We start from the raw sequence: 20420 nt of genomic DNA on the forward strand, positions 1-20420 counted from the left end.
ATAACGTTGAACTTTCCGAAAAGGTTTCGATTTCGACACGAACCTTTCTCTAGTACTAAAAGAAGTCAGTTATGGACCGTCTTTCATAAGAGTTTTTCGTGAAGTTCGTGAGCCGCAGCAGGCGCCTGCGTGCGTTGGCGGGATTAGGATTTACCGCCGTCACCGTGTCACCCTGTAGGGGACACTCCGTGACTCGACCTGAATCTCTCCCCCTCTCTCTCTCTCTCTCTCTCTCTCTCGGCGCTAATCTAAGTAGCCCAACAGCTAATCTCCTCCCACAAATCCGCGCCCCGCCCCGCCCCGCCTCGCCCCGCCTCGCCCCGCCCCGCATCTGCCGCTGCGTGGAGGAAGTTGACGGGAACTTCGGGATATTTATGTAAATGTTGGTTGTTTTTTTTTTTTTTTTGTTCCGTCTCTCGGATGTAACTTCTGTCGGGGTTTCGTGTTCGTCTCCGCCGCCGCCGCTGAGGTAAAAGTCCGGAGGAGCGGCGGCGCGACATGGCGCCGTGCGGCCGCAGGACGCGGCCGAAGTTCCTGCTGCTCGCCCTGTGCGCGTCTCTCCTCGTCTACCTGCTCCTCCACAACAGCGGCGGGGACGGGGACGGGGAGCCCGGTGTCCCCGGTCGGCGGCGCGGGGTCCCTGCCCCTGACCTGGACGCCGCCGCGGAGCAGGCGAGGCTGCGGAGACCGGTGTACGACAAGCCGCCGCTGGACGTCCGCGCCCCGGGCGAGATGGGGCGGGCGGTGAAGCTGGAGCTGAGCGGCGCGGAGAAGAAGCGGGAGGAGGAGGGCATCGAGCAGCACCAGATCAACACCCACGTCAGCGACAAGATCTCCCTGCACCGGCGGCTGCCGCACAAGTGGAACCCGCTGTGAGTCCAACAAGAAAACATACATTATATACACGTAACTACATAAACTACATAAACACGTGGTTTAATTTCCACAAAATACCGCGGTAATTAACCAACACACCCACATACATGTTATATATAAGGTGACTGTCACATGTGATACACAGCAGTACAGCACACGGTGAAATTTGTCCTCTGCATTTAACCCATCACCCTTGGTGAGCAGTGGGCACCATGACAGGCGCCCGGGGAGCAGTGTGTGGGGACCTCAGTGGCTCCTGATAACGGGGCCGCTTCCTTAACCGCTAGGCCACCGCTGCCCCAAAGAACACAAATGCGCGAGCCAGCCGGGAGTCGAACCTAGAATCTTCTGATCCGTAGTCAGACACGTTATCCTTTGCGCCACTTGCTCTAACATTACACATGACATGCTCCATGCCCCAACTACATAACTACACGTGGTTTCAGTTCCAGAAAATACCGTGATAATTAACCAACAGTGATTACAATTACTTAACACGCACACATTATATTTACATAAACTACATAAACACGTGGTTTCAGTTCCAGGAAATACCATTTTACATTTACAGCATATACCAGACACCCTTATCCAGAGCGACTTGCAATCAGTAGTTACAGGGACAGTCCCCCCCTGGAGACACTCAGGGATAAGCGTCTTGCTCAGGGACACGATGGTAGTAAGTGGGGTTTGAACCTGGGTCTTCTGGTTCACAGGCGAGTGTGTTAACCACTAGGCCACTACCACCTACTACTGCAATACCGTGATAATTAACCAACAGTGATTATAATCACTTAATATGCACACACGCATACATTATATATACATAAACTACATAAACACGTGGTTTCAGTTCCAGAAAATACCGCAATAATTAACCAACAGTGATTATAATCACTTAATATGCACACACACATACATTATATATACATAAACTACGTGAACATGGTTTCACTTATAGTTATTTTGTTCAGTTTAATCCAGTGTATATAATTCTGATTGTATAAGTACTAATATTCTACTTTTACTGCATTCTTCTTATTGGACAGCATAGTTTATTCTGCTCATATGATGGGATCTCACTAGTTTTTGAATATTTGAGTTCTGTTTCTGAATAAGGCTTCTGTGAAAGTGTAAGGTTGACACAGGGTGTGTCCCCTGATAGCAGCGTTGTCATTATTTATCCGCCCTGTTTGATTTAGGCGTGTTTCTTTCTTTACTTCTCCCACCTGCAGGTGTAAAGACCTGAAATACGACTACAGGTCCCTGCCCACGACGTCGGTGGTGATAGCATTCTACAACGAGGCGTGGTCCACGCTGCTGCGCACGGTGCACAGCGTGCTGGAGACCTCGCCCGACCTGCTGCTGCAAGACGTCATCCTGGTGGACGACTACAGCGACAGGGGTGGGTTGGCGGAGACACGCTGTGCGGTTAAAGATCAGACGTACCGTGGTTTGGTATATATATTTTTTATATGTCAGGGACACAATGGTAGTAAGTAGGGTTTGAACCTGGGTTACCCACTAGGCTACTACCACCCTCAGGTCAGCATTGAAGCTTTCCAAATAAGCCATGAATATAATTTAATGATTCTCTTGAAGGCGGTGTTTTTTTTTAGCGCCACCATGTGGCTGGACGAGGGTTGGATGAGTCCTTGGTGGCCTGGTTACCTGTATAACTCATCATTGAAGCATTCCAAATAAGCCACGAATATGATAAAATGAATCGTTGAATGATTCTCTTGAAGGCGGACGCTCCTTATAGCGCCACCATGTGGCCGGACGAGGGCTTGATGAGGTGGCTTCCCTTGCAGAGCATCTGAAGGAGCCTCTGGAGCGGTACATTGCCAACCTGAGGAAAGTAAGGCTGGTCCGGGCGCGCAAGAGGGAGGGGCTTGTGCGCGCCCGGCTCCTGGGGGCCGCCGCCGCCACGGGGGACGTGCTCACCTTCCTGGACTGCCACTGCGAGTGCCACGAGGGCTGGCTGGAGCCCCTGCTGCAGAGGTAGAGCCTCTCGGAGCCGGTCCCCGAATGTCATGGCTATGAGTTACACCCACATGAATTCTCATCCCGCAACCAAATTGTGATCGGGAAACTTTTCGTTTTGTAGTAGAACAGTTTAACAGTTCATAAACTACGCCCCCCACTTTATATAGTATTTATATATACTTTAACCTTTAACCTTCATATATTTGCTCCAAGACTAAAGAAATATACGATAAATATCTGTTTCTTCTGTCCTAATTGTGGACGTGTCATTTGTGGTGAGTGTTTCTTTAAATGGAGGACAAAATCGTAAAAAACTCCCAGTTTATTCTGTTTCCAAAACTAGAGCTTGAAAACCCACCATAATTGCTACTTGTGGGCTTGTAACAGCCCACAGATGTAGTCGTGGCAATTCTGGACATTCGACCCCTGAGCCAGAGTACATCTGACTTCTCTTTCTTCAGGATCAAGGAGGAGCCCACAGCCGTGGTCTGTCCGGTCATCGACGTCATCGACTGGAACACCTTTCAGTACCTAGGCCACCCCGGGGAGCCCCAAATTGGGGGCTTTGATTGGCGGCTTGTCTTCACCTGGCACACCGTGCCTGACTATGAGCAGCAGCGGCGCAAGTCGCCCACCGATGTAATCAGGTCTGTGAGCCTCAAAAGTCGAAGGGGGGGGGCGGAAATATTTGTGTGATTTATTAAATAAATGTGAATGTTTAAAATAATATGTATATAATGTGAAGGTCCTGCACACAAAAAGTTCTCTGTAGTAAAGTGATTGTCATTGTGAAACACTGCAGCACAGCACACGGTGACACAGTGAAATTTGTCCTCTGCATTTAACAATCACCCTTGGTGAGCAGTGGGCAGCCATGACAGGCGCCCAGGGAGCAGCGTGTGGGGGGACGGTGCTTTGTTCAGTGGCACCTTGGCAGATCGGGACTTGAACCGGCAACCTTCCAATTACGGGGCCGCTTCCTTAACCGCTAGGCCCCGTGTTGTCATGGTTATAACAGATTTTTACATTTACATTTACAGCATTTACCAGACGCCCTTATCCAGAGCGACTTACAGTCAGTAGTTACAGGGACAGTCCCCCCTGGAGACACTCAGGGTTAAGTGTCTTGCTCAGGGACATGATGGTAGTAAGTGGGATTTGAACCTGGGTCTTCTGGTTACCCGCTAGGCTACTACCACCCTCCGATTTTCCTCCATATTCTTTAGAGTTTTTGGGAAATATACACATGCAACGTGTTAAATTGGATTCGTAATGTTCTTGCGAAAACACGGAACCCTGAAGTCTCAAGACGCCCGCTCTGTGGAGGCTTTTTTTTTTTTTTTTTTTAAGTATGCAATACAGGAGACGCATTCCTGCACAGTTGTCATCATTGCAAGAGGCTTCGAGAGACAACCGATTACGTGAGTTATCCGTCAAACACTTCAGGACCGCGGGAGAAGCGGGACTCCGAACGCCCTCTGAACACCATCGGCAGAAGTTGACGCCTAGAAACGCCTGGTTCAGACGTCCGTGCGAACGAGGCATTAATGTGGTTGGGAGAAGCAATGAGCGTAAAAGTCCGGTCTTAACACCATCGAAGACTCTTAAAATGCGAAATGTTTCCTCTACGCTTTGCTTGTGATTAGTGAACGAAACTTTTGACTCGTGGTGTAACTGGGGCCCGCTTCCCACAGGTCTCCCACCATGGCGGGGGGTTTGTTCGCCGTCAGTAAGCGGTATTTCCACTACCTCGGCACGTACGACACGGGGATGGAAGTCTGGGGAGGAGAGAACCTGGAGTTTTCGTTCAGGGTGAGTGTGCTTGGTGCCTTTTTCATTTTTTTTTTCTTGTAAATGGACAATGTGACATTTGCGATGATTTGATTTGCGAGTGCAGTTCCAGTCCCGGGACGTCTCTCACCCTCAACCATGAGAAAACGAATTAGAAGATGGGCTCTGCTTAGATTCCTTCCCTTAATCGAATCTGGGGCCCGCTTCTTCATGGCTTCCTCGTGTTTTGTGTTTTTTTTCTCTCTCTCCGCCCGTGCAGATATGGCAGTGCGGCGGCAGCCTGGAGATCCACCCCTGCTCCCACGTGGGCCACGTCTTCCCGAAGAAAGCCCCCTACTCCAGGAGCAAGGCCCTGGCCAACAGCGTCCGCGCCGCAGAGGTGTGGATGGACGGCTACAAGGAGCTGTACTACCACCGCAACCCCCACGCCCGACTGGTAACTCCCGTTACATAATCACCCCATCACTGGGTTTATAGTTTCTATTCATCCATTTCTGTTTGTGACACATCGGGAAAAGACAGATGATGAAGGCCAAGTGACTGAATATGAGGCTCGTGAGACGTCCCTCCAGTCCCAGAATTTCTGGAATTTGCTGGAAAAGATATTTACAGTATTCCAGAATGACACACCTCCAAGGTCGTTAGGTCATAATTACCCGACAGGTTTTATAGTGAAGTGATTGTGAAACACAGCACACGGTGACACGGTGAAATGTGTCCTCTGCTTTTAACCATCACCCTTGGTGAGCAGTGGGCAGCCATGACAGGCGCCCAGGGAGCAGTGTGTGGGGACGGTGCTTTGCTCAGTGGCACCTCAGTGGCACCTTGGCGGCTCAGGATTCGAACCGGCAACCTTCTGATTACCGCTAGGCCACCACTGGCCCTACAAAAACAAGAACAACTTCCATTTCTAATTTCATATTCTATGAAATTAGGTTTACTCTAAATGAAAGGTGAATGGTAAAGTTTTGTCACCCGCGGTGGCAGGCGGGAAAGACACATTCGGTTGACTGGTGCTCGGGTACGTGGGAGAAGGCGACACTGAAGGTGACACTGTGTCCGGTGTGCGATTACACACGGAGGAGGGAGCGGTGTCCTCCTCCACCCGCTCACCGCTGCCGAGCACCCGCGGGTCACCCGGCCGCCCTCGACGCGCACCTCCCCGCCGCGGCAGAGATGAAGGGGAGTGGCACTCGGATCGGGTGCCGCCGGTGTCTCCTTGCCCAGAAATCAATCCTCCTCTTTCTATTCGTCGTCTTCTTCTTCTTTTTTTGGGGGTTTAGCACGCCCGGCAGTTCGCCGCAGGATCTCCTTGCTCGCTCGAATGTTTTATTTAGAGCTGAAATCTCCTCGGCTGCACCTGCGGGACCCGGCCTGTCCTGGAGGAAGTGGAGTAGAACGCGGCGTGACGGATGCCCGGGTTCGGTTGCTTTTTCGCCCCTGTTAAAGGCCTTAATCCCTATTACAGACCTGAAGAAACCTGACCCCCCCCCCCCACCACCACCACCATTTACGATTGGTCACTTCCTCTTGCCGGTGGGCTTCTCTCGCGTGCATTTCTGAACGGCCAATTAGAGCAGTGCTCACCCGCCTCCGGGAGACGCCACCAGAACCCTCCTCCCCTCCGCGGTGGTGCTGTTTTTAGACAGATGGGCCGTAGATCACAAGCAATCGGCTCGTTCTGCGGTGGCCAATCGCTGCGGCAGAGTTAATTTATTTAGTTTTTACGTGCGCGCGGTTTCTACGGTGACCTCCACCCTATTTGCGGTTTTGGACGTTGGAAGAATGTGGGTGTTCAGAAGAGCCTCAGCCACAGTCACAAGAGTGCTGCGTACACGATGCAGGACTCCTCAGGCGTGGAGGAAGCGCCAGCCGATCGGTTTATGCAATTTTCCTGAATTCGATTGGCTGGCTGCTTCGCATCACTAATGCGGAGAAAACTATAGATGAGCCAGGAGAAAAGCAGATTTGAAATATTGTCAAAATGGGAAGTAATGTTTCTGAACATTATGGCAACCTTATCTAAAAAACGCACTGCTCAGCTGTAAGTAGAAGATGAATAAGGATCTAAAAATGTTTCATGGATCAAAACAAATCGAACGCCCTACAAATATATATACGGAAATATATGCAGTCGTCCACGTAACATGCTCTGCGGGTTAATTTTCCGGCCTGGTCTGACTGCGTGACCTGCGTATTGCATTATGATTCCTTTCGCTCTCATGTATTATCGCGTATTACCCCAGGAGGCGTACGGCGATGTGACGGACAGATTGAAGCTCAGGGCGCAGCTGGGATGCAAGGACTTCAAATGGTACCTGGAGAACATCTACCCGGACATTCATGTCCCGGAGGACAGGCCTGGCATGTTTGGCATGGTAACGTCAGTCGAGCGTCTTGTTTTGTTAAATATTACGTAGTCCTGACCCTGTGTTAATATTGCAATGTTCTAGCTGAAGAACCGAGGAATGGCAAACTACTGCTTTGACTACAACCCGCCGGATGACCACAACATTGCTGGCCACAGGGTTATTCTCTATCCATGCCATGGCATGGGGCAAAATCAGGTAGGTCATATGATTCGATATGATATGGGGCACATTGTTCAAGGTCACATGGTGCGATAAAAGATGATGTGAATTGTAAGATTTTGTTTCCATAATGAAGCATTTCTTCAGGTTTTATCAAAAGAAACGGGTACAAAACAGAAGAGAAAAAAAATTAAATATCGTTTATCTAAAGTTAATTCAAAGTTAATTGGGATTTCAGTTGTAAATTCTGATTTGTGCATTAGTGAATGTGACATTATTCTTCTATTGTAGAGACTGAACCGATTATAGATTAAAGGTCCCATGACATGAAAGTTTGACTGAGATTCTTTAATGTTAATCCATGTTCCCCTGGCCTGTCTGTGGTCCTGCAGATGGTCAGATCTGGAATTTGCCCCCTTATGAGGTCATAAGGGGAAAGGTTACCTCCCCGTTTCTCATGCCATCCCTCCCCTGAAACATTATCTCAGAGAATGGCACCTCCCTTCTATAGGCCGTTCTCCTCCTCGTCCCGCCTCTCTCCTCCTCATTAGCATTTAAAGCCACAGACACCAAAACAGCGCGTCCTGGGGAAACCTCATAGTGGGACTGGATAAAAGTGGCTGTAATTCTGCACCATGAGAATTTAGATATAGTATTAGGTGACACCAACACCAATATAAAAAGCAAAAAATGTTCATGACATGGGACGCTTAAAAATTCATATTTCAGTACATTTGTGCAGTTAACACCTTCAAAATGACGTTAAAAATACGTTTAAAGATGAGTGTAAACTACAGGTGGTGTAGTAGTGAAAGTTGCTCGGGATTGATGACCTCTGGTCTTTTGTAGTTCTTCGAGTACTCCTCGGAAGGGGAGATCCACTACAACACTCGAGAGCCGGCGGGGTGTGTCGTGGGCGACCCGGTCTCCACCTACCTGACGGTGCAGATCTGCCGGAAGCCGCAGCAGCCGGTTCCCGAGGACCAGCGGTTTAACCTGAGAGAGGTGAGGCTGGGCCAACACAGCTGATCTAGCCTATAGGATTATTTTTTCCAGGACATCTGACAGGCCAGTGACAAAAATGGCAAGTCTTATCCTGTTCTATGTAGGGATGCACCTATATACCGATACCGCAGCTCATCGACTTTTGCTGAATTATTTATTGTTTACTTAATTAAACCTTTACATTATTCAAGGTCATTAGTAAAATGTGCATGATTGAATCCGTTCATACAGGATTCAAAGATACTGTGAGAGTGTGAAGAGTGAACATTCCGATTCCCTTTTTCACAATGAAGATTTCCTTTTTTTCCCATGATATCGTTATCAGCAACTTTTTAAAATTGAATTAATCATCGGTATTGGTATCGGCCCAGAACTTCCCTCCTCTCCCTTCACCTTCTGGCCAGGCCTCCCTCAGGGCCTTACCGCAGTGGCGGACAATCTCCTCTACAAGAAGCCATCCATGTAGCACAGAGGGCACCAGTTTCTACATACCTGTTACCGTCAGCCATCAATCAGCCATTTAACTGAAAGCGGGGTGCCAGGTCTGGTCCTAAAGGACTACCTTGCCATCGCTGTACAATCCTCTTCACGACTTGATATTGAAGACATGATGTAGACCTCGTTCACAGCCTCCTTGTAAGGGACCTGGTGTCCTCCAGGTGCTCTCCACATGCTGAAGGAATGCAGGCTAGGCAAAGTGACCCGACTGATCTTGTTCATCAAGATTTCTTGGGCTCAGTTGCTTAATGACCAGTATTGGGCGGGGCCAGTAATTGTAATAAAGTTGCCTTTTTCAAATGATTTATTATTTTTGTGAAGAGATAACAATACAACAGGAATTCTCCTAGAAAAAAGTAAAATATGTGCACTAATAATAATAATGATATTAACAACTTACCCACTTTCCTTAACCACTAAGTCCTACTCCGGACAGGATTGCAGATGCTGGAGGGCGGGGCACCAGCCCACCACAGGGAGCACACACACACACACACACACACACACCATTCACTCAGACCTACAGACAACTCGGAGAAATTACCAGCCCACCTAGTGTACATGCCTTTGGACAGTGGGAGGTAACCGGAGAACCTGTGGGGAAACCCACACCAACATGGGGGGAGCATGTAAACTCCGCCCAGACGAGGTCTGAGCCGGTATTCAAACTCCTGACCTTGGAGGTGTGAGACCACATTGCCAACCTCCATGTCAAAAAACATATTACTAGAAACTATAACCAAGACCACTACTTCCCTACACTGCCCCTGGTTGACTTTAGTCACCTGTGTGCATAAAGGGACCTCAGTGGCACCTTGGTAGCTCGGGATTTGAACCCGCAACATTTTGTTTATGGGTCCACTTCCTGACCCGCTGGGCCACCGGTGCCTCAGAATGCTGTGCTGTGGTTCCACCACCTACTGACCACCCTTCTGGGATCAGACGTAACCGGACGCTTGTGCTGCTACTTTTACATTTACAGCATTTACCAGACGGCCTTATCCAGAGCGACTTACAATCAGTAGTTACAGGGACAGTCCTGGGTCTTCTGGTTCATAGGCGAGTGTGTTACCCACTAGGCTACTGACACCCACTTATCTTTTTGCAGGACGGCAGTCTGCTCCACGTACAGACGCAGTTGTGCGTCCAGGCTGTGGAAAAGGTGGACCAAGGCAGTGCTGGGCCGGCGCTCAGACCCTGCACCGACTCGGCCTACCAGAAGTGGTATTTCGAAGAGCGATCGTAGGCCGGCTGCAGTGCAGCGTGTCGAGAACCAGGCCGCTGGGACGAAGAGGTCCGAGGCTTCCGTGACGACATTCCATTGACAGACACGTGTTGCTTCAGCAGGGGCTGATGGAGGAAGGGTGCTGTTCAAATGTTTATGCAATAATACAATCGCACTGTGGAAAAATTTATTTCAGAAATTCAGATTTTTAATTTTTTTTTTTTGACATGACTGAATGTTTTTTTTTTTTTTTTTTCTGCCCATTATTGCACATAATTGTTTTTGTATTGTCATGGTTTCATAACTGACATACTAAAATATTTCTAGAGCAGTTATACCTCTCGGAAGGATTTTTTATCTTGTTTGTTTTTAACAGGCATCATGCTTTTATTCCCCCTCAGGGGAATGACGTTATTTTTTTTGTCTGGCTCTTATGTGGATATTTTTTTCCTTTTCAAAACTGCTAGCTGCATAAATCCACCTCCTCATTTTGTGCCGTATAGTAAATCTTCTGTCTGGAGGAGCTATGAATTGCTGGTCGGCCGGTTGTGGGTATTTTTGGCAGCCCGTGGAGGTTCAAGAGCCACTTCAGGATGCGATGACTGGTTGCCGAGCTGTCGTCCTCATCCTGTGGGCATCCTCTAGATGGCGCCAGCGCCTCCGTTTCCCCCCGTCCTCAATATTCTCACTTCAACTTGTTCCTCACCTCCGTGATTTAGAGCCTGTTATCTTTTGTACCGCCTTTCATGCAGAAGAAGGCGGAACAAGACCAGAAATTCTTTTCCTGACCTGTGGTACTGTACATATGACACACACACCACTACTGAACAGGATGTGGGTTGTCTTTAGATGTTTGGCAGGACGGGCTTGTCCACAGCAGTGGAGATTTATTTTAGCTTTATTTTGGTCTAATCCCTCTTTTTTGACTCACTGTTTTGAACATTTGATTGATAAATCTCTCTTTTTCCATGTATTTTACAATGAAGGGGGAACAAAGAGCCTCTTGCGGTTCGTATAAGTATATCAGATGATTGTAAAAATGTGATTATTGCTGGATGAAATCGCTCACCACTCCACAGATGTTTGCAGCCCTTCGCAGGTAACTCGGCCCTGTGTCTGCTGCCCAATGGGGGCACGCAGGCATCTCCCTCTGTCAATTTGATTGGTCCAGGAAATGTCCGGGCCTGTGGGACGGCTCCGTGTTCACTTTGATTAATGGTTTAATTACTCGAGAAGGGCACCCATTGATTTTTTTGTAAAAAAAAAAAAATATATACAACTTCCTGTCAGGCACGGGTGAGTTGTTTGCTGGCAAAACAGAAAAGATGAAGTTAGAAGTAAATTGCGGAGCAGTGTAATAATATATTACTTTATTATTTTTTTTACCCGCTTTTGAATCTTTGCTGTAAGACTTGTGCACAGCAGAAGCAGACATATTGAGCCAGTTTTTTTAGCGATTAGTTAAAAGCTGAAGTTCTCATCAGATAGAATAAGCACTTTTGCACCCCTTTAATGAAATTAACACGCTCGTGCGCGGGACTTTTATTCAGTTGTAATAAACTGGCAAGTGGTGTTTTTTGAAAATGATGCTAATAACATCCTCGTGTGTCAATATGCTGAAATTGAACGTAACAGTAGTACAGCATGTTGCTGTTTTTTTCATGTGGCCTTAACAAGTCTTTACAAGAAGGAAATAACTGCTGTATTTTTTTATTTTGTGATAATGTATTTTTAAAAAAAAAATGCTGCAGTTTTGTAGCCTGGAATTCCTAATTTAACATGCTGACGAATAAAGGCAGTCTTTTCAGAACTACTGAGGCTTGTTTTGTACCTTCTGGACATGTTCTGTGTATGAGCTAATATTACATGTTAATTTGATAATTAAGATAATTATTCATCTCTGGGTTTTTTTGTGCACCAGGAAGAAGTAAAAAAAAAAAAAAAAAATCTATGTTTTTGTTGCTTCACACCAAGAAGCGAAAACGGTTTAAACAATCATTATTTTTATTCTGGGTTTTATGTATATTGCCATTGACCCTAAGCCAGACTTCAACTCATTTTGAATTTAATATTAAAATAATGTAATATTTATTCGTTCAAGTATCTTATCCCATGTCCCTTGGATTCACTGTCATTTCCAGCACACATTATAAAATAGTATTCTAGAATGAATGTTTTAGTGTTCGTAGCCTTGGTAACCATAGCAACACTGGCTCTAGGGGGACACACATGGTTGGAGAAAAGAGGGGCTCCATATAGGGGGTAAAAAATAAAGATAAAGAAACTCAAGCTAAATATTAACCAAGTAACTGGACTACTTTTTAAAAAAATTAATATTACATTGTGTATTTTGTGTGTACTATCTTGTTTTAAAGAAAAGAGGCACCAAGAGAACATTCTCTTATGTTTGGACACAAAACTATCGTACGTATTTGATTTTAAAAAAGGTAGTGCTAGGATAGTGAAAAATGTCATTTTTAAATGATGATTTTCCAGAATTTCCACTGATGAGGAGAATTTTTTTATTTTTTTTTACTGGTGCTACGCAAGGTGTGTCACACTGGGAGTGATCGCCGAAGTCACGTTCACTGGGTTCTGAATTGCTGATAGGTCGTCAAATCACCGATAATCACTGGGCGTGGTAATGAGATGTCTGCAGAGTCACCCAATGTTAATCGACCCTATAGGCTCCTCCGGTTCATTCTGATAGAAGAACTTTAATAACGCTTGTTTTCATGGTTTAATGTTATTTGCCCTGAGCCAATATACAATCAATTAGCAATCGGTCCTTTCTTCTCCTTTTATATAAATCCTGAATTCCTGTCACATTAGCGACCACGTCCAGTATACAGCTGGACATGTCTCAAGTAAGGAATTGTGGGTAGAGAGGCCTAATTTGCAGGCATAACTGATAGGTTTGAACATGTGCAGTGGAGAACAGGGGACGCCCCCCAGTCGTTCTGCGTTCCTCATTACTTCATGAGGCTCGTCTGTTTGCCATTTCATCCTTTATTCGCTGTGGACTGGCGGGATTAGCGGCCCCTGCGAGTGCGATGCTGCTTGAGAACGTACCGCAGGGCAGGAGTCTTTCCTTGGGGGTAAAGTGGCGTGGGGGCTGGAGGAAATTATTGCATTCGCCGTGCTGGCGGGAGGTCATCAGGTTGTAGCTGTTGCCAGTGCCACCTCTCACCCCCACATTGAATGAATAGTGTGCACGTTTCTACCTCACAGCGGTGGCCTGGCGCGAAACGGACCCGTAATCAGCATCGCCAACCGCCAAGGTGCCACTGGAATCCCCTCGATCAAATGACAATGACAATCGCTTCACTCTCACAGTCAAAGGACAAATGCGATAATCTGAAATTAAGCCTGAAATGGACACCAGATTACTTATTGGACATTTTTCCATTTCTACAATATCCCATACAATGTGGTTGAGTCGATCGTGGGTAGAAGGGTGGTGTGTTACTCCTCAGGGATTTATGACCATTCTAATCACTAAATGCTATTAATAGCCGATTTATAAGACATAGAATTACTGCTTAGCAATGACCCTGTTAACATATAGAAACACACACCTTCCTGTTCTACTCTAATGTGTTCTAAGGTGTTGTGCTCTCTTTTGGGCGCTTTGTTCACACCTCCTTGCATATGTGTAGTATTTGTGAAGTCCTGCAAGAACCGTGCATCACCCAGATGGCTGAAATGGCAACACCTACTGGACTTGATTCTTACATGGTGAATGTCTTAGAAACACATTCCTTACAGCTGTGTACAGTCCACCACCAACGCCATTGACCAGCGGTCAGCTTCGAACAAAACACTACCGCATTGGTCCGAGCATGAGGCAGAAAACCTTTCAGTCAAGATCTAAACTAGCATTAGTGTTTTAATAAGCCGTCTCGTAAATCTGTCCCAGCTTTCAGTCCGAGACATGGTGGCAAACTTGCAGTTTGATTCTGTCAGAGTCAGACTTGTTGGTCCAGCAGTTAGAGCTCAGTCGAATATAACCAAATTTTACGTTCGCCAAAGTATCCACCATTTGCAGTTATTACAACAATGGCAGATCCTGGGTATTATGTCAGAGCGACATGATTCAGAGAACTTTTTTGTTTGATTTCTGCATTTAAATTAGAAGGTTTTTCAAGAAACAGTATTAGTTTATGGACATGCACTCACATGCAACCAGCTTAATGTGTTCAAAATTTTTTATTTTTTTTATTATTTATTTATATATAAATTATTTATTGTGGTCTCATTTTTTACATCTCAAAATCCTGCCGTCAACGCTTCTTAAATCAGCGGTATTTACCAGCACGTGTCCAGCTGGAGCAGTAAATTTAGAGCAAGGTCTGACCTTTGAATGATATGTGAGTTGCTTTTAGTGAGAGCCATTAGCAATAATCTTAGCCCCTCCCTGCTCCCCTGACACCATTATCAGCCTTTGCCTTCACATCAAGTTTTCTTCACAAACTCCTAGAAGAAGCAGACTGGGGAAAAAAACCTTCCAATCACTATGGCAAAAATAGAACAATGCTGAAACCATGATTTTGTGCCCCAAAATATCTAAAAGAACCATTAATATACTGAATCACAAACTTGTTGCAAAAAGTTTAGCCCTGAGCTTTTTTACTGGACTCTTTTGCTTCTCTGAAGGAGGTATCTTAGTGTTGATGATGATCACATTAGTGAAATAGTGCAACCCTCTTAAGCAAGAACACATGTCCAGGCCACGTGTCCGACTAAAAGCCCCCACACTATGTGCTGATGGTCCTTAGATCTGAAGCGAATTATGGCATCATTAACACTCACTGTTGTCAAAATGTTCTTATGTAACTCAGCCCCCTTTGTCGCTGGTCTAATGAATGATGCTGCTTGGCTTGATGGCTTGAACGAATGCGTCATCGTATGAGATTCTACTCACCACATTATTAGCCCCCAGTTCTGTGAGTAGAGCATTATAGAGCTTTTTTTTTTTTTTTTTGTGCGGCAATACATGACATTCCTGTTTTATTGGCATTATTCTTGATATTGATTTGCAGCACCACATTTGACTTTTACTAGCAGTCATTAATATGGGCTGGATTGCTGCCTGGCAATTAATCAAAATTGGGGTGGTAGTAGCCTAGCGGGTTACACACTCGCCTATGAACCAGAAGACCCAGGTTCAAATCCCACTTACTACCAGTGTGTCCCTGAGCAAGACACTTAACCCTGAGTGTCTCCAGGGGGGGACTGTCCCTGTAACTACTGACTGTAAGTCGCTCTGGATAAGGGCGTCTGGTAAATGCCGTAAATGTAAATGTAAAAAATTCCTATCAGTGGACACGGTCATCTCCAGGTAAAATTGCCTTGTATTTGTGACTGGATTGCCATTGTGAGTTTCTTCTTCCCAGTCATGAAAATGAACTAACCTTAACTAAATTAACTCCGGGGGAATTAAAATAGATCTATATGCATGCTCATTTCCGAGGCTTCCAAGTTTCCTCCTGATTTCGCAAAAGAGCCTAATGAAGCAGTGGGATAGGGGAGGGGTACAGGCTCTGATGTCTGTCCAGGACGTTGGAACTTCACAGGCTGCCTGCTAGTGGAGCACAGTGCCACTGAAACCTCTCCTGCCCGGGCCGAGCTCCCACTTCCATGCCAGATCCCGTTAAAGGCCCACAGGGCAGTGGAGCACCACACCATGGAGATGCTCTTAACTTCCACCGATCCCCTCACCTGCACGTAGCCAGAATCTCTCGTTTCCTGGTTCCTCGTCCTCTGTGACAGCTTTAAGAATTTTTAGAAATTCTTATTGGTTATACAATCTGCAATATCTTCAATGATGCAGTCGGCACTAAACTGCAGATCTGGCATGATTTATTAACGAGTTGAATCTGCTGTCAAGGCTTCGTCCCATCTTCTCTCATGGATCTAGCGCTGCACTGCAGAGTGCTCTTCAGATAGGTGGCTGGGACTCCCCCGAGGCCGTGTGATCAAGGCGCTCGACTTTTACACAAGTTCAACACAGAGCAGTAGCTGCGGGGGTGGGAGTGGGGGGTGGGGTCCACCTCAACCAGGTGTGCTTCTCCACATCTCAAGACCTTGTTAGCTGAGTCTAGTCTTCCTCTTGCAGTGGCAAAAATACAGGCGCAGAAAGAACAATCTCTTTCCCCGTCCCCTGTTTAAAAGACGGAGGAGCGAATTAAAACAAATCCAGACAAATTATTACATAGCTTGATACTCAAAACTGAAATTTACAATAAGCATGTAGGAACATTACAGTATATTTATATAACTGACGGGCCACGCAGCAGCACAAAAGGTGACGAACCTTCCCAAATTGTCCCACACCACCACACCCCCTCCACTGACTTCAAGTAGCTTCCTGCATCAGACTCAAAATACTAATGCTGGCCTACAAAGAACCATCCGACCTCACAGCCCTTATTATACCTTGCACTCTCCGACCCTCCCGTACCGCCCGTCTGGTCCCTCCACCGCTGAAGGTACCAGGTAGAGACTCTTCGCTGTCTTGGCCCCTCGGTGGTGGAATGGACATCCCCTCGAGGTCAGAACAGCACAGTAGCTTCAGCCAATACTTGGACCACCTTGATAACTCTCAATCTGACTTATGTGAGAAAAAGTACAACAGACTTGTGTTCATAGTTGGGGTCCTGGTGAACTACAGTTGTTTTTGGTAGCCTGATTACTTTCTCTGATGGTCACCTAAAAGTCGTTCTGGACAAAGGCGTCTGCCAAATGCCAAAAATGTAAATGTGCCCAGACGTATCCCAGACAGACAAGAAAACCGAAAACCAAAACCTTCACAGTTTGCATCATAGTTGCCCTACAAACCAATATCTGTCTCTGGGCCACTGCGGAAGCAGGACAGGGCAGGAAAAAAGGACACATGAATGGACAAACGGTGTGATATGCAGTGAAATGCTTTGGCGACTGCTACAGACCACAGTATTGCAAATGTTGTATACAATGATCCAATATGCAAATATTGCAAACATAACCAAATATTACACTTTTATGTCTTTAACATACAACATAAAATATGTGTCACAGGTAGGGTGAAGGTGTGCAAATGAGTGGGAGTCAAAGAATAAAGTGAAAAGTAAAAAAAGTAAAAAAAAAAAAAATAGGGGGAAATAGGGGATTTTACTTAACAGGTTAACACATTACACAGACAGGACAGAGTCAGGGCCGTGTCAGTTCCGTGTAATTTACACATCTTCGCACAACGAGGATGAATCCTTCCTGCTTGTGTACTTGACGCGTGAGATTCCTGCTCCTGACTGAACTGTCGTGTTTCAAGGGGAAAATATGGGAGAAGCAAAGACCTGCTGCGCTGCCTTTGTGAGCCTTTAACTAATTAGAAGGCGAAACAGCTTCCATTAAGCATTTTCTGTGAAGATTAAAATGATGAACGTTTTACTCTTCACTCAGAAATAACATCTGTTATGTTAAATAAAACCTTCGAAGAGTTTGTGACCTCACTGCACCGCATGCCATTTTGAAGAAGCATCTCCATGGTGATAGAAAGCCAGGCTCAGTCAGAACACATATCGCACTTGCTCGCCAGATATGCGGCCCTGCTCATCTCCGTGTCCCAAAACGAATGGTCTAGGCAGATCCTGTCAAGAAAAAAAAAAACTATATCGGCTGGCGTGTATGAACGTAACAATAGAGGGCCGCGTAGCCACGTGCAAATTTTCCTCACGAACAAATTGCTCGTCGTGGGGGTTGAGAACGCTCCAAGAAGGTTCACGGGAGACACAGTCCGCGGAGGTTGCATGGAGGTTTGCATAAGTGGCTGACGGAGAGTGATGAGCCTTGAGTCCCTCTGGTGTAGCGCATTAAGCGCCCATCACCGGCCAAGCATCTCATCTAAAGCAAGGTCTGTTAGTCAGTTAATGAGGGGCTAGTGTCACGAGCATTTGGTCATTTAATAAGAATTATTATTATTTACCCGAGAATTATTCTGCCGTGGTTCCAACAATAAGATTCGTGTGTTTCGTTTCTTTAGAATCAGAAGTGTTGGGTTCTTGACGAAAATGCATTACAGCTACTGATTTGTAATGTGAGTAAGATTTGCTAACTCATTGACACCTGCCAACGGGCGGGATTTGTACAGCCACTTACTGGAGGCTGGAGGATAAGGGATGCTTTATGATCTATGATATGTGTCAAACAGAATATTTCCCAAATAGCCCTGTGCAATGGTCCCAATATGCAGTGTTTAAAAAAAGGTCAAGGCTTATGACCTTATAACACAGTTCAAGATGTCAGAAAATGCCACATGTAGGGGGGCAGAGCTTTAAATCTCGACCCGAGACGTTTTTTTTTGTTTCATTAAATGTTAATTGTTTGATTTGCAGTTCTCAGCCGCTATGCGTTTTTTTTTCATGAGAATGTTGCAAAAATGGATTCTGAGGAGGCAAAATGGAGGCTAGACTCTGGCAATTATGTTTTAAACCCGCTCATTTTCTTTCTCACTTGTACTTGTTGGGCTTGGGCTGGGTCAGCACTATCTTTTTAAGCCCGATTATAGCTCTAATATGGGGCTGTATAGTTCTATACCAGTCAAAATGACTGTAATGACCACTGTGTACCGAAGTTCCGAGGTGTCAGAATTAGATAATGAAGTCACGGAAGAAGATGCCACGGGATGTTATCTTGGACTAACTACCACCTTCCTCATGTGCACACCACATTATTGGCAACAGTATGCCCTGATAAGAATTCAGGGCGTTGACGAGGCTCTCAAATTCTTCAGTTCGGATATCTGATCAAGCATGAAGCAGTGCTGAAAAAATGGTCAGATCGTGCAGGACCACATAACAGAAAGGGAACCAACATTTGGGCAGTGGGTCTTATTCTAATGACTGATATTATGACTAGAAGTTCTTTCTAACAAGACAAATTTCTCCATTAACTGTTGTCAGGACACTCATGCGCAGATACGCCTTCTGAATTTTTCTTGAACATGCTTGGAATCTTTGCTCAGCGGATTAAACGTTACAGGAAAGGGTCCAGTGGGCTTCTCTGTGGGTGGAGGCAAGAGTCAGGTGGGGGAAAGGGTGGGGAGCCAAGGGCAGGGGTCCTGGTGCCTTGCCAAGGTACTGACCTTTTCAAAGAATCTTTCGATGGAGCTCAGCGCCACAGGCTCCGGAACCCGTAACAGCTGAGTAGTGGGGTGGAGGCCTTTCGCACCGGCAGAGAGAGGCGCTAATTGTGTTGGCTTGCCGGTGGTCCTACTGCTTCGCGGAGCAGGGGGTGGCAGGTGTGGGGCATCTCTCAGGAGATGGAAATGTGGAATGCATTTGATATGAAAAGATACTCCGTGCAAGTCATCAAATCATCCAGAATTAGGAAGTGGGCGTTAGTAGCCTAGTGGTTAACACACTCGCCTATGACCCAGGTTCAAACCCCACTTACTACCATTGTGTCCCTGAGCAAGACACTTAACCCTAAGTTGCTCTGGGGGGAGACTGTCCCTGTAACTACTGATTGTAAATCAGTGGTAGTAGGATGGTAGTAACCTAGTGGGTAACACAGTCGCCTATAAACCAGAAGACCCAGGTTCAAATCCCACTTTCTACCAGTGTGTCCCTGAGCAAGACACTTAACCCTGAGTGTCTCCAGGGAGACTGTCCCTGTAACTACTGATTGTAAATGTAAATCACTCTGGATAAAGGCGTCTTTTACATGCGTTGAGGTCTGTCAGTCATTTAAATACTGGTTTACAAAAATGTCATTAAAGATTGGTCTCGGCGTGACAGAAATAACTACAAACCAACAAAAGGGTAGTTGGAGTCTCTTCTTCAAGACACATGGGAATGGGACTGGGCGGTAGGAGCCTAGTGGGTAAGACACTCGCCCATGAACCAGAAGACCCAGGTTCAAACTCGACTGTGTCCCTGAGCAAGACAACCTTGGCTGTCTCTACGTGGGACTGTCTCTGTAACTACTGACTGTAAGTTGCTCTGGGTGTAAAGGCAAATGTAAGATAACAAGCGAACAAGCTCCATGTTTAATGCATAGCGCAATGCTTAGCGCTTGAAAATAGTGCCCTCGATGTGTAGAACACCTCATGCTCTCAAATTAATTTCAACAGCGTCCAGTTCTCTTGTGCACAATAGTACAAAGAAGCTTGGAAAGCCATAGACACATTTATCCTATCTCACAAGAAACAGGCACATGCACTTGGTTTTCTCCCGTCAAGCAGACCCACATCTGTCGTAGAGCTACTTGTAATGCCCATTTTGTGGCTTACGGAAGCTTCAAAGCGCCTCTCCTCATTGGCATGGAAATTACTCGCTTTTTGGTTCCCTTCATTGCAAGTGGTAATGAGCCTTTCCTGTTTGAAAGAGTGATGGCAATCAGCGCGAGATTTCACTTTCTTCCCTCCACTGGTTCAAAGTGCATTGCCCTTGTCACTCTCACCATTTCCAAGGGTGAATTTCATTAACAAGCACCACAAGATAACTGCTTGATGCCTGTTTCCTCCA

The 20420-nt window shown here is 46.2% G+C and overlaps 1 protein-coding gene across 1 annotated transcript; it reads left to right on the forward strand.

Moving 5' to 3' along the window:
* Positions 1-406: 406 nt before the first annotated feature.
* galnt12 (UDP-N-acetyl-alpha-D-galactosamine:polypeptide N-acetylgalactosaminyltransferase 12) lies at positions 407-11728 on the forward strand. Its single transcript, XM_028964484.1, has 10 exons — positions 407-872; positions 2112-2281; positions 2691-2880; positions 3327-3512; positions 4560-4677; positions 4916-5092; positions 6903-7034; positions 7110-7223; positions 8037-8192; positions 9799-11728. Exons 1-10 carry the CDS (start codon positions 499-501, stop codon positions 9934-9936), a joined length of 1755 nt encoding a protein of 584 aa, XP_028820317.1. The 5' UTR covers positions 407-498; the 3' UTR covers positions 9937-11728.
* Positions 11729-20420: the final 8692 nt, after the last annotated feature.

The sequence above is a fragment of the Denticeps clupeoides genome, chromosome 20 (assembly GCF_900700375.1).
Source record: "Denticeps clupeoides chromosome 20, fDenClu1.1, whole genome shotgun sequence".
NCBI lineage: Eukaryota > Metazoa > Chordata > Actinopteri > Clupeiformes > Denticipitidae > Denticeps > Denticeps clupeoides.